The sequence below is a fragment of the Pteronotus mesoamericanus genome, unplaced genomic scaffold (genome assembly GCF_021234165.1).
Source record: "Pteronotus mesoamericanus isolate MK-2021 breed Mesoamerican mustached bat unplaced genomic scaffold, CSHL_Meso_final contig_78, whole genome shotgun sequence".
Lineage (NCBI taxonomy): Eukaryota > Metazoa > Chordata > Mammalia > Chiroptera > Mormoopidae > Pteronotus > Pteronotus mesoamericanus.
In genome coordinates, this window is record NW_026555258.1 from 8,410,146 (window position 1) to 8,430,558 (window position 20,413).

The 20,413-nt window shown below is 51.9% G+C and overlaps 3 protein-coding genes across 4 annotated transcripts in view; 2 read left to right on the forward strand and 1 right to left on the reverse strand.

The window, feature by feature from the left end:
- GOLGA1 (golgin A1) overlaps positions 1-4,391 on the forward strand; it is a 40,416-nt gene extending 36,025 nt beyond the window's left edge. For both annotated transcript variants that reach the window (XM_054584391.1, XM_054584392.1), the window contains exons 20-23: positions 272-331; positions 932-1,102; positions 1,555-1,641; positions 2,196-4,391. In XM_054584391.1, the coding sequence (XP_054440366.1) occupies positions 272-331; positions 932-1,102; positions 1,555-1,641; positions 2,196-2,276 (399 nt within the window). In that variant the 3' untranslated portion in view covers positions 2,277-4,391. The remainder of the gene's footprint in view (positions 1-271; positions 332-931; positions 1,103-1,554; positions 1,642-2,195) is intronic.
- An 872-nt stretch (positions 4,392-5,263) lies between these two features.
- ARPC5L (actin related protein 2/3 complex subunit 5 like) lies at positions 5,264-12,743 on the reverse strand. The gene is made up of 4 exons (XM_054584393.1): positions 12,436-12,743; positions 8,207-8,278; positions 7,087-7,263; positions 5,264-5,810 (listed from the first exon to the last, which is right to left on the reverse strand). The coding sequence occupies exons 1-4, from the start codon at positions 12,583-12,585 to the stop codon at positions 5,748-5,750; spliced, it is 462 nt and encodes a 153-aa protein (XP_054440368.1). The 5' UTR covers positions 12,586-12,743; the 3' UTR covers positions 5,264-5,747.
- A 3,015-nt stretch (positions 12,744-15,758) lies between these two features.
- RPL35 (ribosomal protein L35) lies at positions 15,759-20,282 on the forward strand. Its single transcript, XM_054584880.1, has 4 exons — positions 15,759-15,827; positions 16,234-16,370; positions 17,279-17,360; positions 20,097-20,282. The coding sequence occupies exons 1-4, from the start codon at positions 15,825-15,827 to the stop codon at positions 20,244-20,246; spliced, it is 372 nt and encodes a 123-aa protein (XP_054440855.1). The 5' UTR covers positions 15,759-15,824; the 3' UTR covers positions 20,247-20,282.
- Positions 20,283-20,413: the final 131 nt, after the last annotated feature.

The window sequence follows — 20,413 nt, forward strand, 5'->3', positions numbered from 1 at the left end:
CAGAGGGGTACGTGATGACTTTGGTGGCCATTGACAGGCCTGAGGGGCAAGTGTGAGCACAGCAGCTCCACATGCGGGAAGGAGCCCAAGGCAGCAGGCACACAGGTGTGACAGCACAAGCCTCTCAGGAAGACAAAGCAGGGACTTCTACCCTGCTTGGGTGTATGGGGACCCAAGAGAGTGTCTGTCTGTTCTGTTGTCCTTTGCACTTAAAGATGGTGAGATGTGCATTAACAAATGGGTTTTGGCCGGGACGGGGGGTTTGTTGCAGACCATAAAGCAGATGCAGCAGAGGATGCTGGAACTCAAAAAGACGCTGCAGAAGGAACTGGTGAGTATCCCTTGCTCCGCGCTGCCTTGCCCTCCCCAGCTCTCATTTCCCTGGGTCCCTTGCTGCCTGACCATGCTTCCCTTTCCCCCGTTGATTGCAAGGGGTCTCTGGGACATCAGATGTTGGCTGGTAGGACAGTGGCCTTGCCAGCTTGAACACGCCTCTGTAAAGCGGCTGTGTGGCCTCAGGCATCTGCCCTCCTTCTCTGAGCCTGCATGCTGCCTGAGAAGTCAGTAAGGTGATGTGTGCACTGTCTGTGAACAGCGAGTGCCAGGCCCAGACACAGGAGGAGAGCAGGACCTCTGCCCTGGCTCACCGCCTAGGACATGTGTCCCGACAGTGGAAGGAACTGTCTGAACTTCCCCAGGTGACCTCTCCCCCTGCTCTCAAACTGCCCACTCCTCCTGGGGGTGCCGAGCCTTCTTCAGCTACTGGCAATTCCTCCCAGGGGGTAGGAGGTGGGGGCCCTTTGGCCTTGCCTTCTGCAGGTTGTGACAGAGGACCAGCGGGTGATCACAGCGTGGGCCAGGCGATGCTCCCATGTGGTTTTCTGACCTGTCTTAAGTGGTTCAACATTGCATCTTTCCTTTGATTTTTCAGAAAATCAGACCTGACAATGAGCTTTTTGAAGTCCGGGAGAAGTCTGGCCCCGAGACGCCAAACCTAACCCCTTCTGTCCCAAATCACACTGACCTGACTGACGCCCGCGAGGTCAACTTTGAGTACCTTAAACATGTGGTTTTAAAATTCATGTCCTGTCGGGAATCTGAGGTAAAGGGCTTCTGAGTGGCCTTTTGGGTACCGAGTTCCACCCCAGAGCCTGGCTCGTTTGTCGGAGCCCTGCGCAGCTTCCCCCACATCCATTTCTTCTCCCACGTCCCAGTTTGACCAGCGTGGACATTTAGTCATTTCTCTAGTTGACACTGACTTGCTGATTGAGCAGCAGGTCGGGGGGCCAGAGTCCAGGGAGCAGAATCCACGCAGCATTTCTGCATCTTCCGAGGAGCAGGAGCGCTGCTGTGGATGTCCTGGTCATCTTACCAGTCCCCGAAGTGAAAGATGGAGGGAGGAGGAGAACCCGGCGTTGCCGTCAGACCTCCACGCAGTCCTTGCTCTCCGTCGGGAGTGCACACCAGGCACAGAACCAGAGAGGCTGCCAGTTAGCCCCAACTCACACCTCCCCACCCCCCAGACCCGAGGCAGCAAAACTTCCTTTGTTTCAGGCTTTTCATCTTATAAAAGCTGTGTCAGTGTTGCTGAACTTTTCACAAGAGGAAGAGAACATGCTCAAAGAAACCCTGGAGTATAAGGTAGGGTTCCCTAGTCTGCTGTCCAGCTTCCAAACAATGAGGTTGGTAAGCCCGGGTGAGAGCAGCCCAGGCAGAGATATCAGATTCAAAGGCATTTTTGGATGAACTTGACTCAGGCAGTATTTACTGAGGACATGCTCTCTGCCCACAGGTCTGTGCTGTACTTGACCAATAGACCTTGTTTTCCAAAGCAATTTCATTGGTATCACTTCATCAATAGTGCCAAGCCTGGTCCAGCACCTAGACTTTAAAAAAAGAATATTCAAACAGTACCTGCATAAATAATAGAAAAAAATTTTAAGGAAAAATTACCTACAGCATCATCACCTTGTTTTTGTCAACTCAGTTTTTTCTCCTGTTTCCCTCCCCTACGTAGAATGGGCTTTCAGCCCTACCCGCTGGTACACATCGTCTTCACTGCTCTGGTCACGGCTGGAGTCAGGACACACAGAGGGCATGAGGGGGTGGCCCAGGGGTCCTGAGAGGGCTCTTCCAGCTCCCTCTGCCCCTCGACCTGATTTCCATCTCAGGAGCCTTTCCTATTTCAAACGCAGATGTCATGGTTCGGGTCCAGGCCAGCTCCCAAGGGCAGCATCCGGCCATCCATCTCCAGCCCGCGGACACTGTGGTCCTAGAGGAAACGACCCAAGGACGGCGCGCCATGGGCGGGCACTTTTTCTGTGAAAAGAACACTGACACACCAGTCTGGGTGGGTTTTTAATCACTGTAACTGCAGTATTTTGTACAAGTGTCTACACATTGTTTACAAGACTTAAGGTCCACTTCCCCCAGACTGATACGAACCTCAGGAGATAGCAGATCCTGTCATTCTGCTCACCAATGGGAGGGTCCTGGCACTACCCACATTTCTAGTGCTGCTAAAATCTCAGCTCCGGCCAGCACATCCGCGCCTGAATTTTTAACCTTTGTTAGTACTTAAAGCTGAAGCATCAGCATCTGGCAGAGAGGAGGCAGCTGATCCATTATGTAGAGACGATGCTGGACGTAGAGCACCCTCTGAAATGGTGCCCAGCAGGCCAGACTCACCTGCTTCTGCCAGGAGCCAACTTGGTGGGGGTGGCTTTTAAGAATCCCCCTTCCCTGTGAGCATGTTTAGGTTCAGATGAGGTAGAAGAGGCTTTTTAACCTTTCCTCTCAAGAAAACATTTTACCTTGTTTCTAAAACCACCTAGAAATTTAGATGTCTGCATCCTTAAAATCCTCTGGAGCCAGTGCGCATCAATGAGTATGCAGCTGACGGTGTCTCCTTGTACTGATGAATACTAGCAAATAGATATAAAAAGGTCCTACATAGAGCACCAAATACCCTCAATGGCCTTCTTAATGAATGTACTTGCTTGGATAGGTTGCTGGTAAACCATTTTAAACTATTTTTTTAATAGCTAAGTTCCTCACTATTATATAAACATGTCTTCTGTATTGTAAAGGTGTTCTTAAGGAAAATTGGAGCATCAAGAAGGAATTATTTCTAAGGTTGGGATTCCTGTCCCTTTGTAATTTCACTAGCATTCTGTTGCATCTGCCTTCTTCTAAAGCAATGGTGGCGGTTCATTTGCTTTGCTCCCGATTCTGGGTTGTAATGCTTAGCAAATGCTAATTACATGTTTTCTACTGTTCAGGACAGTCTGCTGTATTCAGAGGCAGCAGCAGCTGTCCCTGCCCCAGGCCTTGACCAAAACATTGGAGGTGGTCTGCCTTGTACATGGAGCCACCATCTCTCCCCCTCACCCTGACCCCAAATATTTAAAACGACACTACATTCCTACATGGTGTCCAGACAGCCTGCGGCTGGCTGCTGGTCACTGGTAGTGACAGAAACTTGTATTATTACTAAAAAAAGGGGAACACGCTTGCCTTGAATGAGCCACAATAGCAAATCAAAAGGGAAACCTTTTATTGATTTAGTTTGATGAGTTTCACTGGTTAAATTAAAAACTGAATTAGTAACTGGAGCTCCTAAATTTATTATCAGTTACCCCATGATGTAAAGCTGTGTCTCGCAATTATGGTTAGGGTTAACATATATAAAATGTATCTCAACAGAAAAACAAGGACTTGCAGAGTTAACCTGCTGTGTTTCCACAAACCTAGAACCAAGCAAGGGCATCACCACCTTTGTCCCAGCTTTGGCTCGTTGCCATCCAAGTGACCCATTCCTCACTTACCTACCTCTTCTTGCAGATGTCTGTCCTGTTTAGAATACTATTTTCCATTTACCTGTTGGGGACACAAAACAGGACTCCCTTCTGTTCTTTAATTTTAATGAGGAAGACATAGCTTTTCCAGCTGTTCCCAGAGAGAACCCTGAAATTCAAGTAGTTCAGGGCTCGCCAGAGGCAGCCACAGCCCAGCTGTGCAGCCCCTGACGCCTCCCCTGCCTCTCCGGCGGATCTCACCCCTCCCATGTTCCTGGCAGGTTTAGGTGTAGGTGCGGAGTCATCACTAAGTCTGGACTTGCTTAGAGAGGATTCACTCCAAGGAGGCTTTCCTCCTGCATGTTGAATTTTCTTCAGCTTTAAGAGGAAGAGTGGAGTAACTATTCTAAGTGATTTAATGCACTTTCACTTGTATAAACATTCTGCAATAGAGACAGTATATATAGCCCTTTATATGAGCATTGGATCTTGATCTCTCCTTCCATTTGTAAATAGGGATTATATTACCAAAAACTGCTGTAGAAAAGTCATTTGTGGTGCAATATACTTTTTGATTAAAGCTCTTCAATCCAGATGCAACTACAGACGGTTTTACTTGATATAGTATGGTGTGTTGGTATTTCTTTTACTTACTAAATCTAGTACATTGTGTCTCGTATACTTCTAGGGCTGTAGAGCATTTGTCTTTCAGAAAGAACCTTCCCAGATAGGGTTTGGGAAACATATGCAACTTAAATGAGCTAGCAGCCTAGGCCTACCTCCCAAGAATGGGGGGTGGGGCTCTGCAGAGGAGTTGCGAGGATTATGTCACTTTGGTCAACGTCCCTCTCCAGGGCCCACGGGACTGGGGAGAGCTTCAGGAATATGAATGGGGTCCTTACCTGTAACAGAAGGCAGACTAGTTACATGTGCTAAAAGGAAAGAAAAGTATCTTTGCTCTTCAAAGAGGCTCATTGTTAGTAGCTATAGGGAACAAAATGTTCTTTTTATATTTATAGGCTGATTGCTACCTGTTTCTGGCTTTCAGTCCTTTAAAGAGAACTTGTCAACTTCACGATCAGAATGCTCCTGCCACACAGCCAAACCACTGTTGGGAGATGGGGCCCAGGCCTGTCGGAGGCCTACTCTCAAGACTCGCAGTGCAGTCACACAAACTAAAGACTTTTAAAGCCTAGGTCAATTATTGAATGTTTGGCACTTTATTAAATTAAATAAGCTCCAAAATTACATACAAATCAAAGGAGTAAAAACAATAAATACTTATTTAGCAAAACATCTTTCCATAGCAGCCACAGCACTGTAGCCCAGGCCGGAGGCACTGCTGTGCAAGAGGCTGGACTGCCCTGCTCTCTCCCTGGGGGGTTTCCAGAACAGTCAATCCCTCATTCATTACCATCCCATTCACTACCCTTTTTTTTAATATGAAACACACCGCAAAGTATATACTAATAAGCCAAGAGCTTTATTGATGCAGCAGGCACTTTACAATGAACCCAAGAGAGCCCGCCTTCTCTGGGAGGATGGGACGTCTGTACAAACCCTCGGGGGGGTTTCCACTTCAAAAACACATTCGCCCTTTTCACGGCAGCCCTTGGATCTGCACCTGCCCGAATCATCCCTCCCCCATTTTAAACAGGCAGCGCCCACAGACACACCTGACCAACAACAGTGGCCAGCCACTCTGGCAGACAGTCACAATGTCAGTTCTGCATTATTTGTGGACAAAGGCATAGACTATCAGATCCTGCAAAGGATTTAGGAAACAGTAAGACAATTTCTCCCTCCACCTTGAAAATAAAATACACTTCAGTGGATGCATGTCCTGAAATAGTTGGGAGTTCCTAGGAAGACGGTCCATTGTCAATCCCTTCTTCACCAGCCTGTGCATCCAAAATTCTTCTCAAGGTAACATGAGTCTTTTTTGTTTTTTTAAACAGTCTTTCTTGCTGTAAGAACTCTTATAATGGAGCCTAGTCCTCCTACTGCTAAAGCCTGTGGGGGCAGGAAAAGGAAACATGTCAAACGAACCCGGTTGGACAAGGGGGAGGCCAGCCTGGCCAGGGGAGATGGGACGATGCACTCCCTGACCTAGGTCCCACCATGTCACAGACCTTCTGAAAAAGGATTCCTGCACGAGCACAGGCACAGTTAGAAGGCAATAGAGGCCACGTTCTAGGACAGAGGCCTGTCCTGGAGCCAAGGGTCCCAGAGCTACTCTTTAGAAGAACTGTTACCAAGCACACGCACAACAGAGCCCCCCAAATTTCCCTTTTAACAAGCTCACTGCTTTCAGCCTGCTGGCATTGCCCCAGGCACATGAACCAACACATGCCTGGCAGAGCCACCTCGTGGAGCCCTCGTTAGAGATGCCCACACAGCTGAGTGCCAAGTTGCCCCAAAGGGCTCAGAAGGCCTGACCTTCGCACCAGGCAGAGAGCTTGCTCACCCTCCCGGGCACGACAGCCACCCCCACCTCCTAAGCCCAGGAGCTCACTGTCTGGCGGAGCAGGCAGCACACCCACCAGCAGGACCAAACGCCACAACCCCAGCACGGAGGTTACCCAAGTAACTGTCCCCTCAGCATGAGAACCACTCCCTTAAAACACAATGGAGTCTTTCTGGAAGGACATTGTGTTAGTGACAGCCGGACCTCCTGTGGTGGCGGGCATGCTTCTTGCAGCTCCACAGGGTTGGGGACAATGACACATAGGCAAGACCCAGGCTTGAGGAAAAGCCTTGCTCTTGTACCACCCTGAGCAAAGGACAGGCACAGCTCTTTCTGTTTCAGGTGAAGGCCCTTTTAAGTGACTGTCAAGGTTTCGGCTGCTGCCCACTCTGGCCTAGTAAGGCTGAGGACAGAGCAGGAAGGCCTGAGAGCCAGCTGGAAGGCTCGGCCTAAGCGTCCCCTGCCCACCACCTCCACCAAAATAAGGAAAAGCATTACGAAGCCCTCTCCACCAGCAAGCCTGCCTCCCTCCCACCTGGGACTCCTTGTCTACCCTAACACGCCAAGCTGCCTGCTGCGTGCCCTGCCTGGCATAAATCAGCAGCTGAAGTAACTGTGGTTACCAGAGACAACAGACCCCTACTAGTGCTTCCTCGGCAGAGGTAAGTGATCCAATGTCCCAGGTTGCTTTAGGTGTGGCTGCTCGTTCTCATGTGCCATCAGACCTTACTAGGTTTGTTTTGGAAAGTCTGGCCTGCTAATTTGAACCCGGGGGTTGGAGTGAGTCAGTGGGCTGCCTGTGTGGGCAGTACATTCACATACCTTTTCATGCCACTGGAGTAGCACTGCGCTGCTGTTTTCTGAGGGCTTCTCAAACCCTTTATAAATGTACTTCATTAGCAAGTCAATGCCGTTTCTGTCCAGTGATTGCACAGCCTGTTCAATTTCGCTGCTCTTAAAGTTTGTAAGTACTTTCAGCACCACGCCCTGGGCCCGCTCCTACAGCGGAAAGAGAGAGGGAGTGAGGCCCGAGCTGCAGCCCAGGCACACCCACGCCCCCCACGGCTGGCACAGCAACACCAGACCGAGTGGCCAGGACTCACTAGAAGCGCCTCATAATTTCTAATTTGTCTGGAATGGTTTTAAAAAACAAGGGGACAGAAACTCACTGATTTCAATTTCAAAGTATCCCTTACTTAGGCCAATAAGTTACCCACCACCTTGGAAGGAGTAACTCAGGGAGAAGCATCATTACTTTTGATGAGACCAGCAAGGCCTTCAACTCCACAGGATCACCCCTGGGGAGGTCTATTTTTTTAAATAGGCTGCAGCTTCCCTCTGCATTCATCCCAGTAACGGAGGGGCCATTTTCCTCAATGTTTGAGAGGTGGAGCCATTGTTTACATCAAGATGCTGTCACAAAATGGCAAAACCCCAGCTTCAGAGACCCCTTTCCCTGGACCAAATTTTAGCTTCAGCGATGAAATGTTAGCCTGAGTGATGCAGTAAGCACAATTCTATCTTCTCACCCAGTTTTTAAAAGGCAGGAAATCTTGAAAGCACTGAAAATCCTTATTCAAATAAAGCCTACTCAACAGCCTATAAAAGCATAACCACTGATAAGTCTCACATGGCAAGCTAATTTATAGCTTTGCTCAGCGAGGGCTGGGCCCACTTCGCACTCCATGAGGCTCTGGGGAGGAGTGAACAGTTGCTTTGGGGAGCTTTTACTATGAACACAGATAGCTTTGATGTCAGGAACACCAGCAGGCTCCTGTGGAAGCACTGCCCAGAGCCAGCTCGCTCCCCTGGTGGACACTCACTGACGCAGAGATGGAACTGACGCTGCCCGGACCCCAGGGCCCTCACGCTCGGCTGGAGACAGACAGCCACAGCCCTGTCCCAACACCCCCCAGCAGAGCTGCAGCGCAGCCTCCTTTACCTTCACGGCTTGATTCTTGGTGTTGACGGGAGAGTTCCGTAAGGCCGCATGAAACGCCCGAAGCATGTCCCCTGTGCATCACCGCCAGTTAAGGATGGCTAGGCGCAAGCTTGTCCGCGCTTTTATTAATTAACTCATCTCAGAAATGGCTCAAGAGAGTGGAGTCAAATGGCATCTTATCCCTACCCACCCACCTACCACTGTGGCTTCCAGGTGGGCACAGCCTGTTTAGAGGGCAGCCAGGAGCTTCCCTGAGCCACACAGATCACGGAGGACACATCTGCCAACCCTGCGTGCCCCTCCCTCTGCCATCTCCTAAACCAGCCCCCTTTCAGCAAGTCGGGACACTCCCTCCTTCTGTCCCTGGAAGGCAGTAGCAAAGCAACTGCCCCCAAGGGGTAACTTACAGCAAAATCTAATTGAGCTTGCTCACACCTGCTCAGTCCGTGCCCCGTATCTGCCCTACTGGATCCTCACAGGAAACACGTGAGGTTATCGCCCTCACCTTCTCATTCTCAAAAGGGAAGAACAAAGGCACAAACCGAGGTCTTCTCACTCTTAATTCTATGTTTTGTTTCAGCTAAACTATTAAAGAAATTAAGATGCTGCTAAGACTTCTCTCTTCCAAGACCTCTCCAGACCAATGAGGTTCCAAATGCTACCAGGAGAGAGATTTATTTGGCTGTAAGAACCTTTGCCAAAAAATGAGCCAATCCTTCCCACCTCATTCCCCAAACCGTAGCTGCAACCCTGAAAGATTCTTCTCTGCGTTCTGAATAGCCAGCACTCAAAAGATAATTACAATCTAGGTTAGGTCCCCAAAGGTGACACCTATTTTAAACTGAATTACATCAGCCAACTTTCATTTCCTCATCTGAAACACTGGCTTCAGCCAAAAGGTTTCAAAAATAGAACAAGGAATGGCTTCTGCCCAATCGGGTCTCCACTCCTGTTCATGCAGTGATACCCACGTGTAAGCAAAGCCTCTGGAGCAAAGCTGTCCTCTCTTCCCTAGGATGGGCTCCATCTTGACTGAGGGGGGCCCACACCACCCCAAAGCCACTCCTGCCAAGCTCCCGGCTGCCTGCTGGGCTCTGAGAGGCAGCCCACCCCCATATCTGTCAGCTTTGAAATTCCTCTTCCCCAGCCAGGCAAGGGCCAGTCTGGTATCGGCCACCAATAACTTCTGCCTCAGACTACTTCTCTAATTTGGTGCCCCAGAGCAATAAGCAGAGACTCAGAGGCTCAAAAGGAAACAGAGGTTGGTGCTCTTCACTGTCCAGCATGGCTGGCAAACAAAGTCATTTGGAAGGGTAGGAAACTAGTCCATGTGGGTAGAAAGTCACTGCCTCAAAGCTGTCTCTCTGTAGCGCCAATCTACCAAGTATCCACTGTGGGTGTCGACAGGCAGTGGACCTTCAGCAGCTGAGGCGGCATGGGGTGTGAGGAGGACATACCATTTACCAAGCTGGCCTCCACACTCTGCTGGCTCCAGGCCCTTCCGAGAACAGGCTGTGGAGGCTGGGGAACCCTGCCCAACCCCTGGTCTCTTCTACAGCAGGGTTTCTGGGCCATGGCACTACTGATCATTTAGACCAGCCATCGATGTGGCGTCTGCCCTCTGCGTCAGACAGTATTCAGCAGCAGCCCTGGCCTCTACCCTCCAGATCCCAGCAGCACCCCCAAATCATGACAATTAAAATGTCTCCAAACACTGCCAAATTTCCTCGGGGGGAAGACAGAGTGCAAAATCACTCAAAACCACTACTCTGACCAGATCCCAGCCCCCGAGGACCAGAAGGTGCTTCAGCGAGAAAGAACAGCAACTAATACTACTTTAAAATCTCTACAAGGACTCAGATCCTGTATCAGGTGCTTTCACATGTCATTACTGCTAATGACAATTTGCTACTGTGACAAAAATTGTTATTCTCACTTTAAAGGCAATGAATTAGAGGCACAGAGAAGGGAAGTGACCTGCCCAAGGTCACAAAACTAACCTATCCAGCTGGCCGTTAAGCCCAGTATGCCTGACTCCAAAGCCAAGCTCTTTTTACAATTCCCTGCTGCACTCCACCCAGAGACCCAAGTTACATGTCCAAAACACCCGCTGTTGGCCTAGCAGTATGCTGAAGCCTTCTGGGATGTTGTTTAGCGATGCTCTCACGGAACCTGCAAGACAGCATGATTCTCCCCTTAACAGAGAAGGACGCCGAGCTTCAGAGAGGGTATGTGAGCTACTCAAGGTCGCAGAGCCGGCACCGTAGAGCTGGGCCTGTGTGGACACACAGCCCACGCTCCTCTCACCCCACCTTTGTTTTCTCCCACCATGACACATTTCCGTACACAGCACCAGCACAGGCCTCCTCCCTACATTTCCCCACTCCCATCAGTCAGCCCCTATTTCTACTCCCCTCACCTCTGTCCTGACTCCTAGAAGCCCATTCTATAGTTTGAATTCAACAGTCCAATATAAGTCCAATACCTGACACATGGTAAGGACTCAGTCGATCTTAATTCTTCCTCCCTCCCTGGATCTCACACGTGCTAGGATTTCAGTTCCCACCTGCTAACCTCCCTTTCCCCAGTCCAAAGAGGTACACTTTCCATGGTGACAAGGTCCCTGACATTGCCAGCAGTTGAGAAACTACCACCCCTAGGCCCCGCAGCAGCCTCAAGAAACCTATCACTAGTCAGGGACACACAAAAGAGGACCTTCAACAAGTCCCCACAGCACCAAACCCAAGACAGCAGATAACCAGACCTTGCTCTCCCCACCTGTGGATGGTTCTGGGCCAGAGGCCTGACCCTGCAACTCTTCTGGTACCACCTGCCCGTGTGTGAGGTCCTGCACCAGGCTGCAGAATCGAGCTTCCCTCATGGGGGCCCACCACAGGCCACCATTTCACCAAAGGGCTAGGCAAGGTGATCCTGATGGGGCAGGAAATACAAGTTTGTGTCCCCACCTTTGAAAACACATTCCCATCCAAACGAAGTCTGAAGGGTTTTGTTCTAAAGGCACCCTGGAAGAACGCTGCAGGACTCCTCCCAAAGGCAGTCCAGGGGCCTCACTTCCCAAGCTGAGTCAACTGATTAAATACCCAGAACCTGATTTATATACAGCATGAGCTTTCAACCCTGCCCTGGCAAGTGCGGGGGAGGGGCAGGCACTTCCTGTAACACCGTTTGAATAAAGAAAAATCCTTCCTCTGAGAATAAGTCAGTTTCCTGTGTTCAAACTGCTAAGGGACCAAGCAGGCTGTGACAACCACCTCTATTTTTAATCTTGTTTTTTAAAGGCTGGTTTGCTGTGGCCACAGAAATAGTTATTTCCAGTCGCGGGGCTCTACTTTTACATTTCACACTTTACTCTCTGGTTTTTCTTAGCTCGAAACTACTAGTTTTTTTCTACTGCTTTCTGCACAAAAAGGCTGCAGGGTGGGGGGAGGGAGCCAAACTCACTTGTTGAACATGGCTGAGACCATCAAGGTCCAAAACCCAAAGTGTTCCTAGGAAGCTGGAGTAGGTGAGAAACAAGGGCATTAACGGGAGGGTCAGCTTGATTTGGGGGTGGAGAGGTACAGTCTCAGACCTCAGGGCTGCACTAAGGCTTCAGCCTTCGCTCCCCCTGTGCCTGTTCTTTCCCGCAGCCATCCACCCACCTATTTTCGTGCGGTGCTGCGATCGGGCCGAGAGGACTGTGCCCGGGAGCCGCCCTGGCCACTTAATTACTCAGCGGTGGCTCACCTCCGCCTCTCCCGCCGGTGAAGCCCGAGCATGACCCCATTTCCTGCAACGGAGGGATGGAGTGATGGAGCGTCCAAGGAAGGGCCAGCCTGAGAAGATGAGGAGGCACGGGGGGGAAAAAGAGAGGCCTCGCGGAGGAGTGAGCGGCCTGCGGGGCCGGAGGCGCGTCCGGCACGCTCCCGGAGCCGCCGAGTACGCGAGTCCCCCAGGGTCTAGGGACCGCGTGGGGCTGCGCTGCTGAGGGAGGCTTCGGGGGCCAGGGCCCGGAACAAGAGGAGTGGGGAGGCGGGTCAGAGGGAAGTGGGGGATATTAGGACGGAAGGAATCTGGCCCGAGGGGAGTCAGATCGGAAGGGAGTTGAGAGACTGACCAGAGGGGGCCGGGGAGAAGAGGAGTGGGGAGTCCGCCTGAGGGGCCGGGGAGGAGGGAAGTGGGAAGACCGAGCCAAAGAAGAGGCTGAGGCGCCACGCCGGGGAAGGATATTGCCGCAGGAGACCGTCCACCTCGCTAGGGTCCGGGCCTGGCTCGCCTGCCGCCGCCGCCGCCTCCTCCTGCTCGTCCACGAATTTGTTCTCGTCAAACTCGTCGATGTCCACCCGACGGAAGCGCGAGGACAGCGTGTTCCGGGCCATGGCGGGGGCTCGGCGCCCGCTTAGCCGGCTTCGCTCCGGGCCCTACCTCAGACCCACTCCGCTCGGAACCGGCTCGGGGGCGGGAAGCGGTCGCCCGGCACTACCTCCACCTCCTCCGCGCGCAGCCGCCGCCGCCCGCCCACTTCCGGCCCATACAGGAACCGGAAGTACAGATGGGCGGGAGCGGGCGGAGCCTGCTACCGGCGCGACTGGAAGTACTATACGACGAGCGTTGTAGTTTTCTCGACCGCCCCCGCTAGACTCTCATCTTGGCCCAGCATCTTGAACGCCACTACTGCGCTCGTTCTTCGGCCTCCCTCCTGCACTGGCTGAGTCCCGGATGCTGGAAGGTGCTGGCGCAGGCACAGCCCCGGACTCTCGGGGTCATCATTGCCAAGACTGAGGGAGCACGGGACCCCCAGGAGAAGGCAACCGGCTCTTCCTGCCGAATGCCAGGCAGGATTCTTGGAAAAGAAACCTTCGAGCTGAGGCATGAGTAATAGTGCTTATGCCCTGGGAGTGAGAAGGGTTGGAGGAGCCTAAGTCTCAGATTTTAGAAGGTTTGAACGCAACCACCCGGAGCTGAGAGGAGATGGCCTCTGCCTGTACAAAGTGACCCTCTTGTTAACGAACCAAGCGAATTTAAAGACGTTTAAAGTGTATTTAGGGTGCTGACAAGACAATGAAGACCTTTGGACTTGAGGGTGCGGTGGCCCCGTGTATGCAGCAGTCACCTTGGCCGGGTGGGTGTGGGGTTGAGGAGAGAGAGATGACTCCCTCTCCTTCCTCCCACCATCCTGGCAGGAAGGGCGAGGTTCTAGAGGCCGAGAAGTTGGGCCTGGCTGGAGAGGCATATCCTGGCAGGAAGCCCAGAGTCTGAGATGGGGGAGGACGGGGGTGGAGGAGGTAGGGCACAGTCAAAGGCGACTCTGTCATGCTAGGATTAGGTGCCTAGGCTGTTGCTTGAGGGGTTCCATTAATAGGCCTCAGCCTTAGACTAAATCGGGCCTTTGTTTTCATAGAATAGTACTCTTTAATAAAGGCCAGTTGTTAATGAAATGGGACTCGTTTTATTACTTTGAGTATTTCTAATTGAACTGTGTCTGCAGATCAAAAAAATATGCCAGACAATGATGCTACCTAATCTTGGGTGCTAAAGATACTGTCTGTTACAGTGTTTGGAATAGGTGCTGGATAAGTCTCGAGGGTCCCGGAGATAGGCAAAGTCCACCTGTCTTTCAGCTCCACACCTTGGAATAAATCTTTGTGACAGCCAGGCCACAAGAAAGCAGAAATTCATATCTCCCCCGCCCCCAACATCCTCTTCAGGATGACCAGAAATGCCCATTTTACAAAAAGGAAATAGCCTCCAAATAAACTAATGAATGAAGTAATGTCCCTACTTATAACTTGGACCCCCATTCCAGTCAGGAAAGCAGAATTTTAAAAATCCGCACTATACTATGTCAGGGATGACTGTGTGCTGAGGGGAAAAAAATTACGCAGTGCCTGAGAGTGAGCACCTTAGATAAAGTGGACAATGGAGGTGTCCCTTGGAAGGGACCTGAAGGAAATGAAGGAGGGAGCCAAGCAAAGGCCCTGAGGCGGGGCAAGCTTGGTATATTCCAGAAACAGCAAGGCCATACTGGAGCAGAAGAATGAGAAGAGATGAGATGAAAATGGTGGGGACGCTGTAGGGCTCTGTAGAATGAGGAAAGGATGTTGTCTTATTGCGGATGGGACAGCCCTGGAAATTCTGGGCAGAGCAGTGACATGATCTGACTTAATTTTGAAAAGGACCCCTCTAGCAGCTGTATGGAGACCACATATGGAAGGAAGAGCCAAAATAGATGATTTAAGAGGGGACACCAACAATCCAGATGTCAGGCAATGTTTGCCCAGGCCAGGCAAGTGCCAATAAGAGTGCTAGGAAGAGTTCAGGTATAATTTGAAGGTAAAGGCTACAGAGGTTGCTAGTGGATTGGATGCGGCATGTAAGAGGAATGGAAGTCAAATGACTTCAGGTGTAGAAAGGTGTGCCTAATCTTTAGCTCTAAAACTACATGCACACAGAACAAAGTCCCTGTGCACTCTTTGACTTCCATTTAAGACTAATCCATGCCAAGGTTGCACTGTGCCCTCTCTTCCCCATATCCCTCCACTTCTTAAAATTTTTTCTAAGGCTAATGTTCATTAACAGAACCCCAGAAGGGGATGGGAGAAGACTCCCCCAGAGGTGACACCTGACAGCAACAAGAGGGCAACCTGGCCTTAACTAGAACTCTTAAGAGGTGCTGGTGTGTCTTTGTTAATGGCAATGAGGTGGCCCTGGAGCACTGATTCATGCTTGCCGGTTAAGGAAACAATGACACTGCCCAGCCTGAAAGTCTGAGTACCCTCCTGCTTTGTGAATTCCCCTTTAACTTTCAGGGCCCAACTCAAGTGTTCATTCCACTGGGAAGGAAGAGTAATACTAATGGTATTTTGAGCGACTTTTACTCATCAGGTCTTGTGAGAAGTTTTAAGTGTTATCTTCCTAATCCTCATAAACAGCCCCGTTCTACAGGTGAGAAAACTGAAACTCAAAGAGAGGAGGGTATTTGCTGGGTCTCAGCTAGCACCAGGCAACAGAGCAAGAGTCTAAACCAAATGTTTCACTAAAAAAGGCCATGAATTCTCCTTCCACACGCTGCCGCCACCAGCACATTTATGGAGTTGGATTATAGCTCTCTGACCCCGCCCCTCCCCGCCCACCTCGGACTTTACTCCGAGGCTGGAGCCCCGTTAATTCATTTGTGAAAACGCTCAGATTTCATCCCTTCCATCCACAGAACAAGGGCGCCCCGCTCAGAGTTGCACCAACTCGGCGACCTGCAAAGATTTACCGAATGAATGAACGAATAAATTACTGAGTAAACGAATTTGAGTCCTCACTATGCGATGCCTTGTAAAGTGCCTCTCCCGTGCTTCGGTTTCCCCAACTGCTCTGCTCAGGGGGTGAGGCAGACCCAAACAACTTCGGGGGCCGGAGGAAGACGCGGAAACAACACGAACGGACGGGACGGACAGTACTACCGAGCGCCTCGCAGCGTTGGGGTGGGACTAGCAGGGGCGGAGCCTGGGCTCCCTCGCTGAGACGCCGTTGGCCGCGCCCGCCGTCACCCGGCAGTAGTCGTGGAGGTCAGCCCCGCCTCTTCCTCTTTCTCTCTAAGCAGGCGGCAGAAGCGGTTCGTTTAGACATGGTGAGGGATGGGGAATCGCGTTCCATCCGCGGGTTGTGGCGATCGGGAGCTGGGGTGGAGAGTGCGGGGTGAACCCTGGGGTCCCATCTGCTAGCTGGGTCTGTCGGGCACCCTGCTGAGATGCTTAGCGCCACCACAGCCGGCCTTCCTCCGATCGTTGCCGGCCTGGGTTAGGAGAGGTGCGCGCGCGCCGCTGGGGCCTCCGTCTTCCCGTCTGCGGAATTGGACTGGCGGCCCAGTCTCGAGGTAGGCCTCGGCCTCGGTTACCCCGCGCCAGGCGCGCGGATTCCTGGGACTGGCCACGACGCAGGTGGAGAGGTCGGGATGTTTGGTGGAGGCCTCGGTGAGCGGCGGAGGGGGAGACGGAGCCACCGGGCATTTGAGCCAGACCCTTTTTTGCATACAGGCCAAAATTAAGGCTCGAGACCTTCGGGGCAAGAAGAAGGAGGAACTGCTCAAACAGCTGGACGACCTGAAGGTGGAGCTGTCCCAGCTGCGCGTCGCCAAAGTGACAGGCGGCGCGGCTTCCAAGCTTTCTAAGATGTAAGTGACGGGGGCCCGACCACAGCCCTTTGGGCCGGGGGCGCGGGGTGGGGCAGGGCGGAATATGTGTGCCTCGAGGGCATCCGTGAATTTTGGAAGTTGACTTAGGAGCTGTCCGCTTGCGTGCCCATTCAGTGGCTCTGTGGAATGGAATGTAACCAGGCTCACCTGCTCGCGGCTCCCCGCGGGGGGCGCTCTCTTTACCTGCCCTTGACCCTGTGGTCCTTTTACCCCGACTGTTCTTGTTCAGCTTCTTTGGCTGATGAAAGAACAGGGTGTCCCTGAAGACCCGTGTTAATGCTTTTTTCAAAAGCCCAACTGGACATTTTTTCTCACCTCCCATCAGCACTTGATTTTTCCCCCCCTTCACTTGGTAGGTGGGTGCTGCTCAACATGACTACAGACTCACCTGTCTCCAGCTGGTTCCTAGCTTCAGGCTTCCCGCTTCTCCTTAGCATTTCTCCCTCCCAAGTGGCTCCTGTTGCGGCCCCTTAAGCTTCCCTGATTTGCCCAGCTTGTAGCGTGGTTCTCCCTGCTCAGCTCCTTAAGATGGGCATTGGTTAGGTTGGCTTCATAGCCCTGAGGATATGTGGCCTGGGATGGAAGATCTTCAGCCTTCCACCACCTTTCATTAAGCCTCCTCAGCGAACCCTTCACAGCTCCTGAAGAGCACTGCGCACTCCAGCGCTTCCCTAGCCCCACTCCTGGGGTGCTCATATCCCATAGCCTCCGCGGCCTTACCTTCAGAATCCCTTCCTCCTGGGCTGGGTCAGGCGCCTCCTGGGCGAACATGGATGAGCTGAAGGGGGATGCCCCTGCCCTGTGAGATACGGGTCGGGCCCTGGATGACATGCTGGGGGGAGCTCTGTGTGTCTTCGCTGTCTTCATTGACGTCCCTGTTTTTGTAGCCGAGTTGTTCGCAAATCCATTGCCCGTGTTCTCACCGTCATTAACCAGACTCAGAAAGAGAACCTCAGGAAATTCTACAAGGTGAGTGGGGGTACATGTGGGGGTGCCTGGCTATAGAAAGCAAAGTACTAGGCCCCCCTTGCCAAGGGGGTCAGTATGCAGAGGTTCTGCTGGGGTATGTGGGACAGGCCTTTGCTCAGACATCATTGGGCTTTCCAGAACCTTCCCCGCTTCTGGTGGATAGGTTCGCCTTTTTCCCAGCATGCGATGTGCAGAGTGATTTCCTCAGGGCTGCAACTGTCAAGGAATCAATGGTGTGGTAGGAGCCTGACTGGACGCTTGGGTTTTGGGTGCAGCCTCACCAGCTGAGTGAGGGTGAGCACTCTTGAGGATTGACTATTAAATGTTTAGTCTTAATAGCACTGCGTCACTGCCAAACACCTGACATTCTGATTTTCCAAAGAGCACTTCAGGGCTTACAGCGCTTAGGTTACTCAGGGTCACCTACAGATGGTGGAGTGGTGGGGCTGAAGTTCCAAACCATGTCCTGCCCTGGCTGGTGTGGCTCAGTGGATTGAGCACTGGCTTGCAAACCAAAGGGCCAAACCATGTCCTGGGGAGGGGTGGAGTATTCCTGAGAGATTTCCGCAGGTACCTGACCCCTCAGCCTAGGATTTTTACACCTGTTCTCTAGTTCTGGCCTTAAATTAATCTAGTCCTTAAATTAATCTGACCAGGGTCCAAGCAGTGAAGCTGAACCTGTAGGAGACTTTAGATATGGGTGTAGATGTACATTTGCTTTTATGAGGGATTGGCTTATGTGGTTGTGGGGGCGGGCTAATAGCAAGTCCAAACTCCGACTGTTGGAAGAGAAGGTTGCAGCCAGGCTGGAGCTCGTGACACAGGTTGAAGCTTTTGTCTTGCTGGCGGGATTTCTTGGGGAGAGCCTCAGCCTTACCATCAAGGGCTTTCAGCTGCTTTTATCTGGCCTACCTAGGTTACCCAGGATAGTCTCTGAATTTAAATCAACTGATTAGTGGCTTTAATTACATCTATAAAATGGCTTCTTATCAACTCCCAGGGCAGTATTTGAATAACTGGAGCGTTTGATATCCAACAAGGCCATCATGGTGTGATGGGCACCGCTAGCTGCCCAGGGGACGCTGGCGGCGGTGGGGTGGGGGGTGCTGCCGCCCTGGATGTGTGCAGTATGTTGGGGGGAACGTTATACTGAGGATTGGGCCTGAAGCTTTCATCGGGCTGTGAGGGGCCCAGGCAGAGGTTTTCGTAACCATCCAGTGAGCACACCTGTGCCGGCCCCACTCGGGGGGGGTGGAGGTGAGGCCTCTGCCTGTGTGTCAGCGCTGTCCGGTAGACTTTGTGCGGTGACAGACATCTTCTCTCTCTACTCTGTCCAATACAGTCACCTCTGGTCATATGTGCTTATTGAACACAAATGTGAGTGATGTCTGAGGACTGACTCTTTAAACAGTGTGGGCTAATGGCTACACTATTGGGCAACAGCTCTAAGGGGCTTATTAGTAAATTTGAAATGGACACGGTTCTGGCCTGTGCCAGCTGATATAAAGGATGTGGGTGGACAAAGACTCGACTACTTCCCAAGTTCCCTCCAGAGCTAGCCCTCATCTCCTCTCTGGCTTTTTTCTGCAGTTCTCTGCCCTGTGCCTGCTCTCCCAGGCAGTTGGTAGTTCCCCGGAAAGAGCCTGAGCTGTCATTCTTAAGGGGTTTCATGCACGATGTTTTTCTCCCCCTTTCAGCTGGCATCTGTGTTGCTTTCAGGGCTATTGCCAGTTGCTATACGAAACTTCCTCCCCACCACTTGGCCACTGGTTATCTGTTCAGTCTTCCCCACTGGGCTGGGAGCTCCTTGAGCAGGGACTGGGTCTGATTTGTCACCAAGCTAGCACCCAGCACAGGGCCTCAAGCCAAAGAGGGACCAGGGAACCTTTGCAAAACAAAGGAGAGACCATGAGAGCTGCCTTAGGCTGGACCTGCTCACTGGGAATAAGTAGGAGCCAGTGATAGAGGGATGATGGCCCTGTTAAAGGTCTGGAAGCAGGAATGGGCGTAGGCCACCAAGGCAGGAAGTGGGGCTTTGCCTCTTGACGGCATTACCTTGGCCAAGCCAGAGCTTCCCTCTGAGACTTCTTGTTAAATGGGAATGTTGTTACTGGGAGCACCTGTAGGTACCGGGCAGACACTCCAGATTTATCAGATTAAACCTTGCACATACCCCATGTGCCAGCTGACATAACTTAAGCCAAGATAACAGCGGCCGCCCCTAGTACTTGCTGCTCTAGTCCTTGCTGGGTGCCACGTGCCCCATACTGGGTTGGGTGTGATGTTGACACCATGGCAGGGAATCAGGCTGGCAGAAAAAGCACCATAAAGAGTTGGTTGGCTTAGGTGCAAATCCCAGTTCTGCCACAACTTGCTGAGGTTCGGACACGTTCACTCGCTTTCTGGCCATGTAACAACTTTTTTTTTTTTTTTTTTTTTTTAAATGAGGATGATTCCTCCCCAACCTTGATTTTGGGGGAATTATGTGAGCTAGTAAACAAGATGTATGGCCTGTCTCTAGTCCCACGTTGACAGTCCCCTACTGGGCTGGATGTCATACAGCTCCTCACACTCATTAACCTCCCCAGCCCAGCCATGCACCTTCCTCAGCCACTTCCCAGGTCGTCCCAGGGCCCCTCCAACACCTTAGTTCCAACCTCTGGGGCTTCCTTAGCTACTGCGTGCAGTGGCTCTTAAGCCATGGTCCTCAGATTCCCCCTGCTCTCCATCACCCAGGGTAAGAAGTACAAGCCCCTGGATCTGCGGCCCAAGAAAACACGGGCCATGCGCCGCCGGCTCAACAAACATGAAGAGAACTTGAAGACCAAGAAGCAGCAGCGGAAGGAGCGGCTGTACCCACTGCGGAAGTACGCGGTCAAGGCCTGAGCATCGCAGGGGGTCAATAAAGCACAACCTGGCTCATGTTGCTTTGTTTGCACTTGTTTCAGCCAACCATGCTGGAGAGATGGGCTGATGTGGCCCGGGCGTCTGACGGTTTTGGCAGGCCTGCCTGTAGCTGTTTAAATCTGGTGCTGGGCGTGACAGCCTGAAGG